Genomic DNA, 22267 nt, shown 5'->3' on the forward strand with positions numbered 1-22267 from the left:
ATAACTGTATAAAGAAGAGGTGGAATTATATATATATATATAGTGAAATATTACCTGTTCATAAAAAAGAATTAAATCTTACCACTTGTGACAACATGGATGGACCTAGAGAGCATTATGCTAAATGAAACATATCAGACTGAGATAGACAAATACCATATGATTTCACTTAGATGTGGAATCTAAAAAACAAATGAACAAACAAAACAGAAAACACTCATAGATACTGAGAACAAACTGATATTTGTCAGAGAGGTGGGGGTTGGGAGCTGGGTGAAAAGGTAAAGGGATTAAGAAGTACAAATTGGTGGTTACAAAATAGTCATGGGGATGTAAAGTACAGCATAGGGAATATGGTCAATAATATTGTAATAACTATGTATAGTGCCTGGTGGGTAGTAGACTTATTGAGGGGAATCTCTTTCCAATGTCTAACCACTATGCCGTACACCTGAAACTAATATAATATTAAATGTAAACTCTAATTGCAAAAGTAAAAAATAAATAAATAAATAAATAAAAGAAGAATTATTAAAAATAATAAAGATGAATTTCATGTACTTAAAAAAATTAATAAAGTGCTGCTAGTTTTCTGAATTCCTTGGAAAAAAATCACTACAAAAATGCAAGTGTACTCAGGAAAGTTTAAAAGAAAAAAGAAAAACATGGATAATATCCTTACAGGATGCCCAGAACAACGCTCTTTCAGTACCAAACTGTTAAACTGCTTTATCCTGCTGTGTTTCATGCTTCCTCTGGTTGTTTACACACCATCAAAAGTTCTTGTCAATTACCTGAGTCTAAAATATGGACTCTGACGTTTGAAAGGGTTTTAGTAATTGAGCTCAGTGGTGCATAATGAGCTTAAAAGGGCCTACCTGCGTGTCCCCGGAGGTGCTGGCTCGAGACGGACATCAGCTTACAGCACACCATTAACAGGTAGGCCAGCAACAGCCAGTGTGACAGCAATACTGAGTTAGCACAGACTCTCATCCTGCAGAGAAAGAGACAGCAGGAAGCAAGTGGTGAGCAAGGCTTCTCGGCAAACGCCACCCAGGGGAGGTGGAAGAGCTCGGCACTCGACTTCCTTTCCCACAAGGAAACAGAAGGCCAATCACACCTTATGTGTACTGTGCATTAGCTCCATTTTCAATAAACACCTTTCATAATTAAGAATTTTTCAAGTTAGCAACATGTCTCGGTGAGAAGTCTAATCTATTTATGAATCCCTAGGGTGGATCCTGAGTTGTCCAGATAGAACATGGGGGTTGTATACTATTTTACATCATGAAGTTTAACAGCTACACAGAGAGCTGGATTCAAACAAAATACACAGGTTTCTGCATCTGAAAAAAACCACAAAAACTTTCACACCCAGCCCAAGAGCCTTTCCCTGCTTTGACTATATATTAAGGCCTAGAAGACTTGCCTCATAGCTTAAAGCCGGGTGGAAATACAGGCAAGGTGAATATAACATACACTTAACTGCATATGGACCTCACGGATGAACGGATAAAGAAGATGTAGCACATGTATATGTATATATGAGTATATGTACAGACACACCTACACGAATAATATTCAGCCATGAGAAAGAAGGAAATCCAGTCATTTGTGACAACATGGATGGACCATGAGGGCATTATACTAGGTGGAATAAGTCAGACAGAGAGAGAAAAGTACTCTATGATATCATTTATATGTGGAATCTAAAAAAGACAAACCCACAGAAATAGCAGAGTGGTGGTTACCAGGAGTTGAGTGGTGGGGGAAATGGGGAGGTATGAGGATTAAAATTCCAGTTATAAAATGAACAACTTTGGGGATCTAATATCCAGCAAGATAGTACAGCTAATGACACTGCCTCATATACTTGAATGTTGCTGAGAAATGGCAACTGTGCGATGAGGTGGCAGCTCACATGGTGACACCAATTCATAGACACCAAAGGAACACGTTGTACACCTTAAGCATACACAGTGCTATGTGATAATTACATCTCAATGAAGCTGGAAAAATAAATGAACTTAGCTTCACGTGGATGGACAGTATCAAAACAGTTGCTCAAATACAATTCGGTTCAGAAGATGTATTACAGAATTGTACACCTGAAATCTATGTAACTTTACTAACAATTGTCACCCCAGTAAACTTTAATTTAAAAAAAAAAAGACAATTCAGTTCATAAATGTGGTTGTGCCATCTATTCTAAAACAAACGCCAAAAAGAAAGAGTAAATGAAAATATAAAAAATGCATTTTCCCTCTAATGTTCTGCCCTTTTTGATATTATAGGGAAATTAGAACTTGATTAACTTTTTAGTTTGCTCATTTTTTAAATTAACTTTTTCAAGCAAAAGCCAGAGTGCTTGGCCTCTGAAAACTCCAGCGATAGCAGGTTCTGCCTGGAACGTGTCTCATGGTGCCTGTGATAATATGATCCACTACAGTGGATCAAGGACCCCCTTTTTACAGATACAAGATGTATAAATTCATGGCAGATGATAAAGACATGGCCCATAGGGTTGGGTTCATGTTCGGGAAACACTAGAGACAAAGCCCTGAGGAAGTCCTGGAGGGAAGGGTCCAGCCTCCAAGGCTGCCAGCCCAGCAGGGCTTTTACCAGAACCCCGATTCCATGTTGAAAGGAGAGCAGAGGTTCGGGGACCCAGTGACCACCTCACAGTCCTCTGGGAGAAGACCGCCAACAAGCTACCAAGTGCATGTGTGCGTGCATACACACACTCACACACACACACACACACACACACACTGAGTCAAATATATCATGTTGAAAAGGTGTCATATTGCTCATCAATTTGAGATTCAGTCTACCTTTGAAGCAGCCAGGCCATGGCAAGATTCTAAGATCATCTTTGAGGAAGTCGGTGTTAAAAGGGATACAAAGCATTGGCTTCTCTCTGTCCTTCAGCTGGGAAATCTGGAACATTCTCAACTGACATAGAAACACCGGGTCTATGCTCCAAAGGGCCTGAATGCTTGGTTTCTCAAAGTGCGTCTCCCGTCTTCCGCCTCAGCGCACACACACACACACACACACACACACACACACGAGAGACTGAAACCCTAGGAGCAACTAGTGGCGGCAAAGAAAACATGCAGCCTACATGAGCTGGAGGTGCTGTTATTTAATTACATTGTCAATTGAGGGGACTGATTAACTGATTATTAAGTAGGGAAAGCATGGAGATTCAAGATTTCATATGCACTGAATTTTCAAATGAGATACTCTGCCCAATGTGCAATGTTTTAAAATTCTAGTTGTTATCCCCAATATCAGTAATTGATCTAAATGTTACAAAGGCTCCTCTCTCTTTCCAAGGGCCAAACATTCAAACAGCTGTGAGTGAGTGAACAGGCTGGCTGAGCAGCAGGCGTTGGGAGCCTTGTCTGTCTCGGGCTTGGTTCCTACCCAGCCGGTTACACAATGCACAATGTCAGCCTGGGGGAGCCAGCAATAACTTTCCCGGAGAAGCCGGATTCTGATATGCAGTCTGCACATTTATTTGTTGGCAACTAATTCCATTTATTTTGGTTTTAAAACATAGTGCAAACCAAACACAACACATTTGCTGGCTGGATCAGGCACCTTGGCTTCCAGTAGCAATTAGTGGCCCAAAAAGGGAAAATTTCAAGGAATCCGATAAATGGAGCATAGTTTTCTATAGCTGTACAACAAATAAACTGCCAAACTTAGCAGTTTAAAACAATGTGAATATAGGATCTTAGTTTCCGTGAGTCACATTCTAGCTGGGTCCTCTGCTCAGGGACATACAGGGCTAAAATCAAGGTGCCATCTGGGTGTGTCCTCCTCTGGCAGCTCAACTGGAGAAGGACAGCTTCTGAGTAGCCCCCTGCTGTTGACCAAATCCATTTCCTTGGGCCTGTATCACGGAGGTTTCTGTGTTCTGGCTGCAGGCCAGGAGCAGCTCTCAGCTCCTAGAGGCTGCATTCAGATTCGGCCACGTGGCCGCTCCACAGGCCCTGCAGTCTGACTCTCCTCTTCCAGGAAAGGCCCAGTGCCTGGGCACGGCTCGCCTCAGTAAGTGATCATCTCCCTTGTGATTAACTCAACATGGATTTATTTGGGACCCTAATTCCATCTACAAAATGGCTTCATCACTGCCATATAACCATAACCTAATTACAGGAGTGGACTCCATTACAGTCACAAATGTGCCAGACTCTAGGGGAGGAGCTAACACAGGACATGTTCACCAGAGGGTACAAACTTTGCAGGCCACTTTAGAATTCTGTCTACCAAACATGGGTAACAATCCATTCACCCAAGTTTCTCCATATGTTTGGTTTACAAAGATCCAACTGGATATTCAACCCATATGTCTGGCTTCCCTGTTTATAGACACAGGTCAATCTCAAGATTTCTGTCACTGAAAATGGGCCCTGAAGAAAACGGTGCCCAAAGGCACAGAGCACTGCCCTGCTCTCCTTCCCTTCAGCCGGCATTCCCCAGAGAGGTCTCCGGGCCAGAACCTCCCGGCCCAATCCATGTGTCCACTATTCACTCTCTGAGACGTCAGCAACATTTCCAAGAATCTCAAGGGAAATTGTTCTCTCCTTATTGAAACAGCCTGACTCAACCTGGTCCTAAGTCCACCTTCCTGTCCTTAATCCAGGGTCCAGGTGCCCAGGTCTCCTACCGGCTTCTTACCTCTGTCCCCCACGGAGCCCCTTACACACTCGTCCTGCTTAGCCCTCTGTCCCCCACGGAGTTCCCTTACACACTCGTCCTGCTTAGCAGGTTGGCTCCCCAGCCTGCCTCCAATCACAACATCCTACCCAATTCAGAATCTCCAAAATCAGAGTAGGTTTTTCGGGTGAGCTATCATCTCTCCCACCAAAACAAGTGAATGTCAGTTTCCATCTGTCTGTCAGTTCCTGTATCACCTAAACTTGTCTGGGTGTATTTTACCAAAATTGGAGAATATATTTGAGATGATCTGAGTCCCGAAGGTTGGGTTCCCAGCGAAGCCCAGTTTGAGAGGAAATTGGTGAGCAGGAGGGTAATTAAGGGGTACTCTTGGGATCATCACTTGTGGAAGGGGAGGGAAGAAGGCAGGGTAGAGGGAGGAAGGGCCTCAGGTAACCCTATGGAGAGTTGAAGATGCCCCTTCTCAGTGGTACCAAGTTGGGCAGAAAAGTCGAGCCTTTACACTTCCATGTTGGTCAGTCACTGGATATGAGCTGCTCCTAAAAAAGGGGGTCATCTTAGGCAAGGAGGCTCTTTGAATTGAGGACAATTCGAAAAAGCTTTAGGCCATCTTCTGCAGTACCCCCAACAGTTGAGGGAATAAATCTTTCATTCCTGAAGGGGAATCTTGGCAGTGCGTCACACTACTGTCCACCTTCACATAGAAGATTCCATGGCACAGGCAAAATTTAGTCTTGGGGCTCTAGGAGTCATCCTCAAGAGAACACCTATCTGCAGGGCGATCATGTCAGAAGTTACATAAACGTCTAATCACTATGTTGTACACCTGAAACTAATATTATGCTGTATGTCACCTGTAATTGAAAAACAATTTTTAATAGAGAGAGAGAGGAGACCCATCCTCTGAGGTATTAAAAGCCCATGCCATGCTCATAAAAACGTCATGGGAAAAGGTTTCAAATATGAACCCTGTCCAAGGTTGGGCCTGTTTTGCCCTCAGCTCTATCTTTGCCCTCCACCTGGGTGACTCCTATAGGATACATTCCCCAGGTTCCTGAATCAGCTGCCTCCCAGCTGAGTTTAAGCAATAGGAGATGCTGGCTGGAGCCTGGAGGGTGGAAGAGAAAGGCCGTGGCATTTCTCCCCACCTTCTCTGTCTTGGGCAGGATCTATGGAGTTGGCCATTTCTCCTCCATGGTGCCATTCCTACCAGAAGGGTCCACTATGAGTCCAGCTGCCACTAAAGGTCCCTTCCCTAGGCGCTGGCAAACACTACTTCCTTCCTTCATTCCACCAGCCCCAGGATGGGAGCAGCTGCCTGCTTCTGCTAGTCTCCGGGCTGCCTCTATATCTTCTGCTTTACTTCTCAGATTCTCCCATCACCACTTCCCTGAATTCAATTGTCTCTATTCCATATTATCAGAAAGGTTCTGTCTTTTTGGCTTAATCCCAACAATAAACTCCAAAAGTCTCAAGGGCAGACATGCCAAATGGACAATTCTATGTGCCAGGTTCTGAGTGAATAGCAGTAAGGTCCCAGTGCCTAGAACAAGTATTTATTTAACAATAGCTGTGATTCCCTGGAGAAATGCTTGAGGCTTGGGAAGGAGGGGCAGCTATTCAGCAATAGTTCCTCGTTTCATTCAATAACCCAGAGCCCCGATGTAAGGACTTCTGACCTACCACATCTACCATGAGACTTCAGTTTCCTCCGCATTGAACGTTTTTGTCCAAACGTAAAACAAAACTGGTTTATCTTTAAAATCTCACCTTTCACCCTACTGAGTAGCCAAAACACTGCTTTACAAACTGAAATAATGTCAAAGATGAGAGCTAAAATTTTTGAAGCTAAGATTCCCCAAATTCCCAAAAATTCAGTGTAAAAGAAATCTTTTCTAAAAAGTCATCAACCTTAGGATACTCTGTTTTACTAAATTCTTAATGCTTCATAAAGATATCATCTCTAGGTATGTGTTAAAATTATTTTTACCTTGGAGACTTCATATGATTTCGTTCCAGTCAAACACGATTATTTCAGGATGTATTTCAGCGTGACTCCAAATTCCCATTTGTAGCTAGGACCAACCATTTCTGCCGTTGTAAAAAATTATCTTAGCTTGAAAGACCTATTTAAAAAACAAAAAAGACAGGAAGCCATTAGCATTTTAATGTTGAGATGATACAATTTCCCTGTAGCAAAATAATGTTTTCTACAATGACATTTGCAGTTTCAGGTGAGTGGGAGACAGCCACACACATCCGTATTTTTAAAGAGTTCTGCACTCATTAACTAGCCACATATTAGTTAAGAGAATACAGTTCTAAAGTAGAAATTTCCTCAACAGCAATGGCATTCAAAATTCTACAGAGGCTTCCAAACCATTCATGATGCAAAATTTCACTCTCCCATTTCACTAACCAAGGATGAAAATGGACATTGGGAATGATCCATTCCCAAGAGTTCTGCAACTTTTGCAGCTCACGGAGCAGTGGAAAAGCCAGCATGAAGAGCTGAACCCCTAGCTTTGTGTGATATACACCCAAAAATGATGCTGAACAACCTGCAAGGATGGTTTTTAAAAAATGTTAATGGGAGGCAGAGGGCAAATGTCTTTCCAATATAAAACATACCAAAATGCAAAGGACACTTACTAATATGTAAGTGACACTTGACACACCACTTCAATGCACAGACCTACCGTAAAAGGACCTTTTCACTCAGCAAACATGTTTTTACCAAAAGGACTCAGATGATTCCAAACCAAACACATCTCAAGAAAAAAATGGAACATGAAACTGCACCATTTTTCCCGTTGTTAAGTTAAATGCATCTCTCCCAGAGGTGGGGCTTAGAGAGAAATAATAATATATATCAATAAGTATTAAAGTTACAAATACAGTATAAAAATGATCCTTGCAACAAAGTTTAATTACTTTAGAATCCTGTTGAACCCATCACAAATCCATCACAAAGCACAATTGAGCTTTTTCTCTTCTTTAGATGCCCCTGAAGATAATTACACGTTTATCTAGAGAAGACTTTAGGTAGCAGACTTGAAGACCCACCATTTGGGGTTACAGGAGAAGGTGGGCCTCGAGTGATTCGCTCAACAAGAGGGAAGTAGCTTTGAATAATTGTATAAATATGAGGAAAGAAAAAAAACAAAACTGGGAAGTGTTCATCTCTCAGATCCCCCAACTTTATTAAGTATGTTTATCCTGATGTCCACCCAAGGGCACAATGTGACCTCTTATTGGAAAGAAATACACAGTATAATTTATCGGAACCTATCATAATGAACTCCCCACATACTGGAAACCAAAATGACCTTTCATGGCTAATATTTATCTTGTTTTCTTCACATAAAAAGAACCACTGGGGATTTTTGTTTTCAATTCATTAAAAAATGGATCCACCAGTGAAAAAAAAATGTGATCTAATAGTTCATATGCCAGACAAGAAGCCAGGAGCTTAATTTTAGGCAGAGCAGTAACTCATTCAGTGCGGGTTTCCCAGAGTGCACCCTAGGCACTTACGTAAAAGGATTAACTCTTTCTTGTCACTTCCAAACTTTAGTACATTCAAGAGCACTGACAACTGTGCATGGCACCAAAAGCATGTCCTTTCAGTCATCTCATTTCTCTCTGTTGTTCCCCAGCAATAGAGCAGTCCTTCCTATTAGTCTGCTTCAAAAGGTATTAATTTTGAAGAGTAACAGTATTTTCAATGATGAAAGACATTACCCATATTTTTTAAAAAATTAGATTAAAAAAAGTAGATTAAAAAAAATTTTTTAGTGCACCCACTAATTCTCAGGATGAACTAAAAAGACTCAGCATTTATAGCGTAGGCTACACTTGTCATCTTTCTCCTTATGTGTTGGTATTACATGGAGACAGCCACTCTTTTACGACAAAAGCACAGAATGCCTGTTCATGTTTGCTGGTACCAAGAAACTTTGAGGTTCCCAGAAAGAGGGGACCATTCTTCAGATGTTTATTTCTGTTGTACACAAGAAAGAATTATGCCCACATTTAATTTCTTACCAAGGAAATATCAAGGCTTTACCTTTCTTTTCTCTTGATCTACTTGCCTTCACTACTGTGTTTCCCCGAAAATAAGACCGGGTCTTATATTAAGTTTTGCTCTAAAAGATGCATTAGGGCTTATGTTCAGGGGATGTCCTGAAAAATCATGCTACGGCTTATTTTCCGGTTAGGTGTTATTTTTGGGGAAACATGGTAATAGTGGGGTGAATTCCCTAAGAAGTTTACTCTTTTGGAATACAGTAATTTACTTGTTATAAATAAGCACTCTCATAATCTCTTATGTTAGTTTGGCTACACTCACCTCACTCCATACATGTCAATCTGTACGGCATCAAATTCTCCTCATTTTTTCATTCTAAAATCCTACAATGATGAAATATCACAGTGCTTTTTAAAATCTAAGACACAGTGACCTTAAACCTGGATCTAATCATGAGTTAAAATCATACTAAATCAAATTTGAAATATATGAATTCTTAAAAAGTATCTGTGAGGTCCCCAGAAGGACATGTGAAATTTAGCAAGGAATTTGCAAATCCAAATGCCCTTCTGGCATTTTCTATAGGTGGAAAATATATTTGTATTTTACATCCACATACTATGATTTCTAAAATAAATGTTGGTAAATTTGAAAAAAAGAAAAAAAAAGTGTCAAGGTCATGAAAAATATATGCATATATGGAAGTGTCCCAAATAAAAGAGAGACACATGGCAACTAAATGCAATTGTGATTCTACACTGGATCTTGGGCCAGAAAAAAATACACACATACAGAGACATTCTCAGGTTGACTGCACACACACACACACACACACACACACACACACACACACAAATACACATACAAGTTCTGACAATTAAGTTTGCGAACCTGCTGCATGTGCTAACCTGTTTTTGATATCAGAGGGATTATTCATTATGAATTTGTACCAACTGAACAAACAGTTAACCAAGTTTACTATTTGGAAGTGCTGAAAAGGCTGCATGAAAAAGTTAGATGACCTGAACTTTTTGTCAACAATGCATGGCTCTTGCATCACGACAGTGCACCAGCTCACACAGCACTGTCTGTGAGGGAGTTTTTAGCCAGGAAACAAATAACTGTACTGGAACACCCTCCCTACTCACCTGATCTGGCCCCCATTGACTTCTTTCTTTACCTAAAGATAAAGGAAATATTGAAAGGAAGACATTTTGATGACATTCAGGACATCAAGGGTAATGGAATGACAGCTCTGATAGCCATTCCAGAAAAAGTTCCAAAATTGCTTTAAATTTTGGAGAGTTCCAAAATTGTTTTAAAGACGTGGATGCATAGCTTATGAAGGGGAGTAGTTCGAAGGTGACCGTAGTGGTATTCAGCAATGAGGTGTGTAGCACTTTTTCTAGGATGAGTTCGTGAACTTAATTGTCTGACCTCATAGCACATATGCACATATATACACACATATATCTATAAGGGACATTATTGGGACAATTAACAATTTCTAAACATAGCCTATAGATTATACAGATTAGTTGACAAATTAGTGTTGTCAACATTAAATTCCCTAATTTTGATCATTATACTGTAGTTAAGAAAGAGAATGTCCGTGTTGAAATATTTAAGAATAAAGGGACAAACGTCTTCAATTTATTTTCAAATGATTCTGAGGGGGAAAAAAAAGATAGAAAAAAGAAGAAAGGGGTAAAAAAGGGAGGAAGAGAAAAGTGAATTGAATTAATGAATGTATGAATGAATGCGAAAACAAATGAGCAAAATGTGAGCAATTGGTGAATCTGGATAAAGGATATATGAGACTTATTTGTACTATTCTTTCAACTTTTCGTTAAGTCAGAAGTCATATAAAAATAAGACAAATATGTACTAAAAGACTTCAGTTTATAAGATATTCTAAAATGATTTAGAATTTATTACCAATTCTAACAATGAGGAGAGTTGATAAAATGTTCTGGTTAATTCAATTCTGAGCATTCACCCATGCCCCCAGAGAAGGCTTATTTGTTTTTATTTAAAAAGCACTTACATAATGCCTACTATGGACCAAGCACTGCGTTAAGCACTTCAAAATATTAACTCACTTAAAAGTAAGATTTATTTATATCGTGATATACACATGAGGAAAGTAAGGCATAGAGAGGCTAAGTGATTTGCCCAAGGTCACTCAGGTAGCAAGTGGCTAAGCCAGGATTTAATTCAAGCCACCAGGCACCAAGGTATCTATTGTTTCAATTCTGGTGAAAATCATTTTCTAAAAGGATCAGTCCCTTTTCATGCTTTAGTAAATAGGCTGAAAATAAACCTGTCTTTCTTCAGGAATTCAAGACATTGACCATCAACCTGTAGATGAAACTTCTGTGGACAAATGTGTACAGGCAACTGAATAGAATTTGCTAGCAGATTCTGGCTTGGAGCCTAAGATGTTTTATATCAACTCTTAAACAAATTTTGCCTCATCTCTGAAAAGCTAAAGAAAAACAGTGATTTTGATTTGCTACAGATTTATTAAAGGCTTACGTCATTTTCCAAATTAAGAGCAAACAGGTAAGAATTCTAAAGACCTTGAGTGCTTCAGCTGCCATTTTTCAAACAGATGGAAAACAACTGCACTTCAGATCAGAACCCCTCTAAAACATTTCGGCGAAAATACACCAGAGCCAGAACAAAATACACAAAGGCCAAATTACTTCAGTTGATTTCTATGAAGGAATTCATCACTGAAACAAACAAACAAAAAAAATGATTTTTGTCTGTGCATCCACTCCAACAATTCAGAAGCATTTTTGCAACAAAACAGTAAGGCTGACTCTCAATAACAAAACAAACAGTCCTCGTGCTACTAAACAACACTGTCCTTTCCTGCCTGCCCACTCACCAGGGAGGTTTCCAAGCTCCATCTTGCATCACCTCCATAGTGGGCACATCTGAATAATTAGCTATTTCCAGACTCACCATCACTACACCCAACCTCCTGGGTGTGATCTACTGGAATAGCCCTGTGCTTCGGCTCTCAGACCCTTGGGTATCAGGGCACAAGCAGGAATAATTCTAACAGCTACCAATGTAAGATGTGACACCCATAAGAGTTTAGACATTGTGGTAAATCATTTCTCCATACTAAATTCTACTCAATCAAGACAAAAATGATAGAAGGGAGAAATGTTTCATAAATTAGCAACCTGCATCTGGGGAGTAAAGAGAAGTTTTACTAGTAGAAAAGGGGTGAAATGCTGGTCCCACTAAGTGATAACCCATGGAAATTTCAAAATGTAAGCTGCCTACATGAAATAATTCATCCTTTCTTCAGACAGAAATGAGGAAAGATGTTTCTATTTCCAGTTGCATAAATAACACAACCACATTGAATTGTCTTCTGGAAATTGTCAAACAGCTTTTCCACAAAAGTAAGCAAAATGAAATATAACCTCTCTCTTGACAAATTTATTCTGAAACAAGACCAGTATTAATGAACTTCTTATATTTGAGAGTGCTGACGAAAGTAAATGTATTTAGCAGATTATCGATGTTTGTATGAATGTATTTGAAGCACTGATAAATGGCTGATGCTTCCACTGAGCTATCATCTAATTATCACACGGTGCACAGAATTACTGTGTAATTCAGAGTATGGGCACCATCATATGTTAAAGCAGGCACATTTTTCTGACAAAACGTAATATATATATATATATATATATATATATATATATATATATATGTCACAAAATACTTTTTTATTGCTTGCTTTAAGACACCTATGAAGAATTTACTAATGAACCATTTTAAAGCATGTTGAAAATGAGCCATTAAAGACAATAACTGTGTCTATTAAATATTAAAGAATTTTATAAATGGCATTTCAATTTCAAGTGTTACCAATACCATCTCATCTAAGTTAGGAGGTAGAGAATTTTTTTAAAAGGCTCCTCTGGTCAGAGATGATTTAAAAAATTTAAATAGACATGCTGGGTTTTTATAAGGTTCACACTGTGTCATTTTAAGAACAGAGAAATTCCTTAAAACCACACTTATTAAGTACGATGACACATTCCTTTCTAATGGAAGTATGGGCCCACAGTGCATTTATTTTGTTAATAAAGAAAACCTCTATCTAGCCTTCCGCTGACCAAGAAAAGTACAAAAGCAATCATCACTAAGTGATAATGGATTGTTGAGAACCCATGTACATAAAACAGAGAAAACAAACCAGAAAGTTACATAAAATAAACGACTCACCAAACTCTGAGCCACTCAGCGTGACTCCACAGTTGGTTGTCCGAGTGAAACTGCCCAGGTCTGGGGCTGAACATGTGAGCTGTAATGGCAATTTAGCCATAAATCTCTCAAGGCCCAATTATCCTTAGGGTTATTTCTAAGGGTTTATTTCTTTTAATTAGACCAGTTTTTAATTGGAAATTCTCCTCTCATTTCTCATTATTCCAATAATCAAAACAGTATCAAGGACTTTATTTAACATATTAAATAACCAATATAATATTTCGGAGGCTACCCACAAGTTGCCAAGCACTTGAACTTTTATCTAAAAAGTTTTTATGTGATGACCTAACTTCCACGTAACAAATATTCATAGAAATAAAGTAAGTTGTACATAAATATCGATAACAGCACCTCTATTTCATTAATCATTACAGTGGGGATGGGCATGGTCTGTTCTCTGACAACAAAAATGCAAACAAACCGCATGAAGGAGGAATAACATCTAATTTCTCTTCTACCCTGATCTCTAACACAATGCCCTGCACATCGTGGGTATTAAATATGTGTTGTTAAGGAAATGAATAAATGTAAGTCTCCAGTTTCACTTCCAAATAAATGGTCATTTAACCACTATGCTCCCCAAATTCCTCACCTGTAAACTAACATAGTTGAACTGGATGATTGCCAAGGTGCCGCCCAGCTGTAACTCAGCATTTTAGGAAATATACAGTGTGATTCAGCTATTAATGGCATACAACTCATGGACATCGATACTCAGTAAATTTCACGGTGGTAGGATTACATAGCAAGACAATGCCCATTGCAAATAATATCGGCCATTTTAATTTCTGAGAGGGAGAATGCTTCTTTAAAGTTTAATTTAGACCATTAAATTTTCAACCTTAAAATAATTTTTTGTTTGACAACAGTGCCCTCCTGTGGCAAGAAAGGGAAGTATTTTGAGAGCACTAACATGTTAACTGATTTACGATGTTTTATTATAAGTACATTTAAATTTTTTAATAAAGCCATGTTTATAAACAATATGAACTATCCTTAAATAAACATAAGATATTATTATTATATAATTTAAATAACAATATCACACTAAATGACATTTTTAAAAGTTAAATCAAAATACACTAATAGTTTCTAAATGAAATGGTAATTATTTACAGGGAATATTACATATAATAAACACAAGAGCATAATGGGATTCAGTATTTGTTGGTACTCCCTCTTACTTCTATAACACAAGTTCGTTTACAATCTATCAAAGCTCCTCAGGCTAAAGGTGCTGAAAATACTCAGCCTGTATATACTAAGCATAGCAGGACCTGCTAGGGGAAATCAATAGGACCAATTTCTGTCTATCCAGAAGTGACAATCTAATTAGAAAAGACAAACATACATGGAGCAACAAAAAAAGTAGGTCAATAATATATAGTATTGTTTTTGGAATAATAAAGACTTTAACAATGTCAAGAAGAGCTGTAACCCAGGAAAACTTCCTGGAAAGGCAATAATGAAAAAGAGTAACAGGAGTGTTTGGGAAAGGAATAAAGAGATATTTGGGGATTCTTCAATTTTTGTTTTGGTTTGTTCATTTGTTTGCTGTTGCAGGGAAAAGATCTGTAGATGTATGGGTTTGTTTTGTTTTGCTCCGATTTGATTTAGTGAAGGAGGTAGAAGGGCCACACAGAACTTATGGCAAAAGGCGGAAAGGAGAGGACAGTGGTACGGGGGCCGACCACATGAGGAAGTCATACAGAAGAGCTGGGCACAACCTTCCATGTTCTGTCTCCATGTTCAGTGGGTCACCACTGCATAATTTCTTCAACAAGTGTTTTTTGATCATCCTTCTGCACCAGCCCTGTGTGGGGCCCTGGGCATCGAGGATGAACAAGTACCCTGGGGTTTCTATTCTAGCATGGGGAGACAGGGGAACAGGTAAACAAGCATGAACAAGAGCACTGTGGGTTGAGGTAAGTGTCACAGAGAAAACCACAGTGAATGTAGTCGTCCCCTCTTACTGCGAGAGGTATGTTCCAAGACCCCAAGTGGATGCCTAAAACCACGGATAGTACCAAACCCTATATATACACACCTTTTCACTAAAGGAAGCACTTCTCAGCTCCTCTTTGGTATATCCAAATTGCCAGTATCACTGCTCTTGTGCTTTAGGGCCATTATTAAATAAAATAAGGGTCACTTGAACCCAAGCACTGAGATACCAGGGCAGCCAATCTGAAAACCGAGATGGCTACTAAGTACCTATCTGGTAGGGAATGTCTACTGCATGGAGACCCCTGGACAAGGGATGGTTCACGTCCCAGGTGGAACGGAGCAAGACAGCATGAGATTTCATCACACTATTCAGACAGCATGCAATTTAAAATTTATGAATTATTTATTTCTGGAATTTTCCATTTAATATTTTCAGACTACAGTTGACTGTGGGTAACTGAAACCATGGAAAGCAAGACCATGGAAAGGGAGCACTACCATTCAGTCAATCCCAAACTACCTTTGGTAACTGGGGCCAGAGAGAACAGAATCAATGAATTACCATATTGTCCAGCTCATTCTTGCAGCCCTTTAAAGCCTTCCTGCCACAGGGCTCTTGCACATGCCAATCCTATTGTTCAGAAGCAGACACATTCTTCTGTCCTCTACCTAATTAATTCCTGCTCAATCTTTATATCTCAAGACAACCATCAGCTCCTCAGGGAAGTTCTCTTAATTACTCAGTAAAATCTCTAAATTTTAGTCTTTTCTTCTGATTCTTCAGAATTGCATTTTTATAGTAGCACAGGTCTTCCCCATAAGGCTTGAAGCTCTATGAGGACGAGGATCAGATATCTCCTCTCAACCTTGCATCTCATCTCTAGTCCTTAATAGAGGACGTAGCACAGAGCCTGGCATGCACAAGCAATCAACAAATATTTGTTGAATCAATGAATGCATCTGAAAACCTAAACTTAACCAGGATGGCCTATCTCCTTTCCCTAAGAAATGTGGTTTTTCAATCACAGTTTCTACCTTGTATAATAGCAAAATTTCTAACTGTTGTCAGAAAACAAAATCCCACCAAGGAAACGTGAAGATCTGATTGGCTTTACTGGGCAATTCATGAATTGGGGAGCATCTCATCTCGAATGTAGAGAGGAGCTCCAAAGGGCTACAGAGAGGGAAAGGTTTTTAAAGGCAAGACAAGGAAGTCATAAATAAAAAAAGATTCTTTCAGGTTTAGGTCAGAAGGGATCTATGTGGTAGATTACCTCATCTTTCCTTGAGGGATGGAAAGGATTATCTCATTCATGCTGACCAGAAAATTCCACACTGACAGGTTAAGACGACATGTTGGGGGAAGGTTGCCACTGCAGTTAGGTTAAGAACTAAGTCTTGGTTTGCTTAGCACAAGTGACTCCATTTGGGGCTTGTATCTTTGTTAACCCGGTAGACACTCAGGAGTGGATCCAACTCACAAGTACTGCTTTCACTAAGAAAATCCCAGCCCCTTAACCCCCACCAAACTTCCTAAGAGGGAACAGGGCAGCATGGTTTGCTCTGTAGTTAACCCAAGCATGGCTAATTCAAGCCAAACCAAGTGAAGTTTCCCCTTCCTAGAACTCAGAATTGAAACTGAGAGACAGCCAGTCATTCTAGAATAAACTGTTGAAGGAGATACAAATCCGGGAGGTGTGGGATGGCCATCTTTCTCTCATTACACGCAGAGTGAAAGAAGGCCAGTCTTTCCCGAGACAAGATTGACACAGATGTGCAAAGAGCAGCAAAGAGACAAAAAAGCACGGTCAGGTCCCTGAAAGTTCTTGGCCTGCCTTCATCCCTTCCCTTGGATTCCACAACAACTCCTATAACTTTTGAAAACTAGTTTTCATCTTTGGCCTAGCAGGAGTGAGTTTTTAACTGAGTCCAAATACAATGATCCCGTTTCAGAGATAGGGAAACTGAGCTCCCAGAAATTATCTTCCTGAGGTTACAAAGCTAACTGGTAATGGAGCTGGGCTTTATACCTGAGCCTTCTGACACAAGAGCCACTCTCTCTGCACTGTCCAATTGGTAGCTACTAGGCACATATAGCCATATAAATTTAAATTAACTTAAATGAGGGGGAAAAAATTTTCTATTTTATTTTTTTAATTTTTATTTTTCAATTACAGTTGACATTCAATAGTATATTGGTTTCAAGGTGTACAGCACAGTGGTTAGACATTTATACAACTTAGGAAGTGACGCCCTGATTAATCTAGTACCCACCTGGCAGCATATACAGTTATTACCATATTATTGACTATATTCCCTATGCTTTACTTTACATCCCTGTGACTATTTTGCAACTACCAATTTGTACTTCTTGAGCCTTTCACCTATTTCACCCAGTGCCCCCAACTCCCCTCCCATCTGGAAACATCAAAATGTTCTCTGTATCTATGAGTCTATATCTGTTTTTCTGCTTTGTTTGTTCATTTATTTTGTTATTTAGATTCCACATCTAAATGAAATCATATGATATTTGTCTTTCTCTGTCTGACTCATATCACTTAGCATAATACCTTCTACATCTATCCACATTGTCACAAATGGTGAAAGTTCATTCTTTCTTATAGCCAAGTAATATTCCATTATACACACACACACACACACACACACACACACACACACACACAGAGGGTGCAAAACAATGTATACACATTTTAAGAAAGGAAAACTGTATTAAAATTGCAATACTCAATATATACCAATAACAAAAGATGAATACAAGTCCTGTTCGACTTCTGCAATTACAAGAGGTAGTTGAAGTGGTTACCATCAGCGTCCAGACACTTCTGATTACTGTGAACTACTTCTTGAGCAACGTTGACCAAAATGTCCACTTGTATACATTTTTTTGGCATCCCTGGTATACATAGGTATCACGTCTTCTTTATCCAATTGTTTATTGATGGACACTTAGGTTGCTTCCTTATCTTGGCTATTGTAAACAATGCTGCAGTGAACATAGGGGTGCATATATCTTCTTGAATTAGTGTTTTGGATTTCTAAGAGAAGTAAAATTTAAAACTGAGTTCATCAGTGGCACTAGCCACATTTCCAGGGATCAGTAGCTCCGTGGAGTGGATGGGGTATTGACTAGCACAGATATGAAGTCGCCACCATGCAGAGAGTTCTACTGGATGTACTGGGCGCTGAAGGATCAGTCCTCTTCATTTGCGAAATCTGAAATGAACACTGAAAGCTCACTTCAGCTGATGTACTAAATGCAATGACACACACTGGAAGGCAGGTAGGTCTTGCCATGCCAAAGCTCGGCTTCTCATCTCCCCTGGTTCACATCCTTTCAATGGGCAAATCACTGAACTCCTCTGAACTGCAAGTTCTTCTATCTTGAAAATAGTTTTTAAGAGTTACCTGGGCTCCTGTGAAGTTCCAATGAGGCATGGTAGAGGGAAGGGCTCTGTAACCTGCACTTGTACTAACATGAGTTATCAAGAATAAGGGAAGAAGCTAAGAGCCACCTCCAGTGCCCATGTAAATGCCCGGCTCAGCTCTAAGAACGTTCTAGGCTTTAACATCCTTAAGCCTCCCCCACCTGCTTTGAGGTAGGTGCTATCATTATCCCCATTTACAGAGGAGGAAATCTGGATGCAGGAAAGTAATGTGACTTGCCCCAGTGGCAGAGCTGGGATATTAACCAGCATTCCGAGCCTGCTCTCCTAACCACTGTGGAGAGCCATGCCTTTCCAATAGCTGAAAATGGGCACTCACCCCTCCCTCTTTTACCCTACCACCATTTTTTTTCAGACAACGCCTACATCGTTCACTGTGTGTATGCAAACCCTAGTTATAATCTTGCCTTTTGGGCTTTCTCTTCTACTATTTTTAACTGTGTGTATACATTTTTGTATGTAGGTATGAGAACCTTACTGAACACCAGAATACCTGACGTCAAAACAAAAAGCAGAGGGCTGGCCTGGTGGCTCAGGCAGTTAGAGCTCCATGCTTCTAACTCCGAGGGCTGCCAGTTCGATTCCCACATGGGCCAGTGGGCTCTCAACCACAAGGTTGCCGGTTCAACTCCTCAAGTCCCATGGGGGATGGTGGGCGGTGCCCCCTGCAACTAAATTGAACACGGCACCTTGAGCTGAGCTGCCGCTGAGCTCCCGGATGGCTCAGCTGGTTGGAGCATGAGCTCTCAACCACAAGGTTGCCCGTTCGACTCCCGCAAGGGATGGTGGGCTGTGCCCCCTGCAACTAGCAACGGCAACTGGACCTGGAGCTGAGCTGCGCCCTCCACAACTAAGACTGAAAGGACAAAAACTTGAAGCTGAACGGCACCCTCCACAACTAAGATTGAAAGGACAACAACTTGACTTGGAAAAAAGTCCTGGAAGTACACAGTGTTCCCAATAAAGTCCTGTACCCCGTCCCCAATAAAATCTTAAAAAAAAAAAAAAAAAGCAGACTTGTTTCCTCTACAACATTATGTGAAATGGTAATCGGCAAACAGACCCTGCTTGCTGACAAAACCAACTTAGTAAAAGCACTTTCCAAAGTATTTTCAATCTAATAAGTAATTTCAGACATCATTGGTTCTCCCAATCAATGGCCATTTCTATAACAGATGAAAGGAACAACAACAAAAAAAAAATCTGAGAGAGGAATCCTGAGAGATAACATCCCAGCATCACCACGCTGGTCGTTAACATTTATCTGACACATAACAACGGCAGGCAAAGTGCTGGGCTACAGTTCCCTTCAACCAGCATTTGCCAGGCATTGCTTGTGAGGCAGATGCTGGGGCAGGGGTCGCCCCCATCAAGCAAACTGGAGCCTGCACATGGGCCTGAAAGAACTGCCAAGGCTGAGAACAGGGACTCTGAACCTGGGCTCCCTGGAGAGGATTCAGGGTCCATGAACTGGGATGAGGAAAACAACTGACATCTTTATTTTCACTAACCTCTACTTGAAACTCATTGTTTCTTTCGATTACAAATGTCCAACAAACCACAGGAGTATCTGGCAGTTCCTGAGACGTGGTCAAAACTGGAAACCACTGGTATTTTCGAGTCACATTACAGTGTGCTTCAGATACTTCAAAGTATGTCCGTCACAAACTCATAATTATTTAGTTAATGGATCTGCCTATACATCATGTTGCTTAATGCATTAATATAGAAACAGATGTTCTATACTAAAAATTGTCTTAGTGTTTTCATCACTACATTTCAGTAGAGGTGACTTCTCTTACAATCCTATACATTTTGTATAGTCCTAATGTATGATCCTATACGTTATTCTCAGAGAGGATCCACTGGTTTCATCAAACCTCCAAAGGAACCGGACGAATGGCACAGAAGAGGTTAAAGTCTGTGTCCTAGGAGCTGGCAAAGCCACGCCTTCCTGTGCAGCATCACAGCTGCCTCCTCCCCCACCCCCGCCCTACTGAAGCTGAACTTTCACCCATCAGTTCTGCCAGTACTGACTCAGGAAGTTTGAAAGAAAACTGACAGATGATGATGATTCAATGACTTCTGTGTAAGGCATAAAACAGTCACAAAAGCATCAGAAAACAGTTGCAGAATGATATTTGGAAGGTTAAAAAAGAACAATCTGCCCTGTACAGGAAGCATCATTGCTTCAAGTACTTCTTCAACCCCTGTTTGTAATGTATTCCAACTTGCCAGGGTAGAAATGGCCTCATTATCCCCACAGAGGTCCTTCAGAAAGTCTATTTCAAAGCAACTGCCTCTGAAAGTTAGCCTACAGTCTAAAAGCCAGTGCTATAAATACACATGCCTGGGAAAGCAATCACAAGATGGATTCCACAGTTACGTTTTCAAGAAAGAAACCAGGAGAGCTGACCAGTGAATTGCCCATGAACAGCTGTCAAAAAAGGAGATGAACTTTCCATGATCTTTAGGATACCAGGTGCCAGAAGTCCAAGGGCAAAGAGACTCTTGTCATCCTGAAAGAGATCAAGTACAGAAGCAGGCGACTGCTAAGAAAGAGGTTCACAAAAGGTTTCCCACTTTATGTCACAAGTGTCCATGCAGGCTATGACAGCGGGCAGGCAACAGTGAAGGGAAGGGATCAGTATGCATGGGTCCCAGGGTGGGTTGTCCCCAAAGCAGTGCCTGTGACAAGGGTGTACGAGTACATGACTGAGGTCTCTGAGGCGGCTGGATTCCACCAGGGCCTCCCAAGAAGTGAAGGGAATGGCTCCCAGAATCATCCACCAAAGGACAGGGAGTAAAAGCATTTCCCCATCAGGTTTCCACCAAAGACAAGCACTCTCAGCTTCTTCTGGGCGGCTGTTGCTAGCACACAGCTGCTTCAGAGAAGGCTCTGTGAGGAAGGCGGGAGGATGCTTGGCACATGTGTGAACAGAAAGTGAGCTGATATCTCAGGTTCTGTCCCTCAGCTCCCCACAGATTCACCTCTGAACTTGCTCACAACAGTCCTTTGCGGGGCGGGGGGACGGGAGGGGGCATTGCAGGATATGACATGAGGTACCAGAGGGTACCTGTTTCTTCAGGAGTCTTCCCCTGCACTGAATTTTAAAATTCATGCACTCGTCAAACATTTGTGAGGCCCAGCTGTGTGCTAGGCACTGCTCCAGGCAGTGGGATGCAGCAATGAAGAGGACAGGCGAGGTCTCAGCCCTCATACAGCTTGTATTCTGACAGCAGCCATCTGAAAAATGAGTATTCCAGATACTGATAAAAAGAGATGATAGGAGAAAGAGTGATGAGGAAAAGGGAGCGGGCAGAGGATGATTTAGCAAGGGTAGTCAGGAATTGATGTTTGAAGCCAGAGACTTAATAAGACGGAGCCACGTGGAGGAAGAGCTTTTAAAAAGAGGGAACACCATGTCCAAAGGTCCTAAGATGCACAGAAGTCCACTAGAGCAGCAGTCAGTGTCCCCACAGGGTGTGTGGAGGGGAGCGTTTATTATAAGCAGGAGCTCTCATCAGTCAGGGGTAGGTGTACTGTGGAAACTCATTTTCACCTGGTGACGGGGTCTGTGTAATCTGCAGAGCACTCCTCAGGCAACTTCCAACCAAACCAAAGCATTTTCCCTTCGTTTCCCTTCCCGTCCCTTGTCTTCCTTTCCCTTCCCTTCCCTTGCCTTGTTTTCCCTTTCCTTTCCCACCACATTTTCATCTACAGATCTCTGAACTTGGAGTTTCAGTGTTAACGGGGCTTAAACCAAAGTAAAAAATCCCACACTGCCTGTAGTCCCAGGGCATTTTGGAAAGGAAAAATAAAAGTAAACCATAA

General features: G+C 40.7%; 1 protein-coding gene across 2 annotated transcripts in view; it reads right to left on the minus strand.

Annotated features, from left to right (window-relative positions):
• TAFA4 (TAFA chemokine like family member 4) overlaps positions 1-22267 on the minus strand; it is a 202286-nt gene that overhangs the window by 147334 nt on the left and 32685 nt on the right. For both annotated transcript variants that reach the window (XM_074313251.1, XM_019711725.2), the window contains exons 2-3: positions 6683-6818; positions 879-994 (exon numbers count right to left, since the gene is read on the minus strand). In XM_074313251.1, the coding sequence (XP_074169352.1) occupies positions 879-994; positions 6683-6696 (130 nt within the window). In that variant the 5' untranslated portion in view covers positions 6697-6818. The remainder of the gene's footprint in view (positions 1-878; positions 995-6682; positions 6819-22267) is intronic.

Source organism: Rhinolophus sinicus, linkage group LG10 (assembly GCF_036562045.2).
Source record: "Rhinolophus sinicus isolate RSC01 linkage group LG10, ASM3656204v1, whole genome shotgun sequence".
Classification (NCBI taxonomy): domain Eukaryota; kingdom Metazoa; phylum Chordata; class Mammalia; order Chiroptera; family Rhinolophidae; genus Rhinolophus; species Rhinolophus sinicus.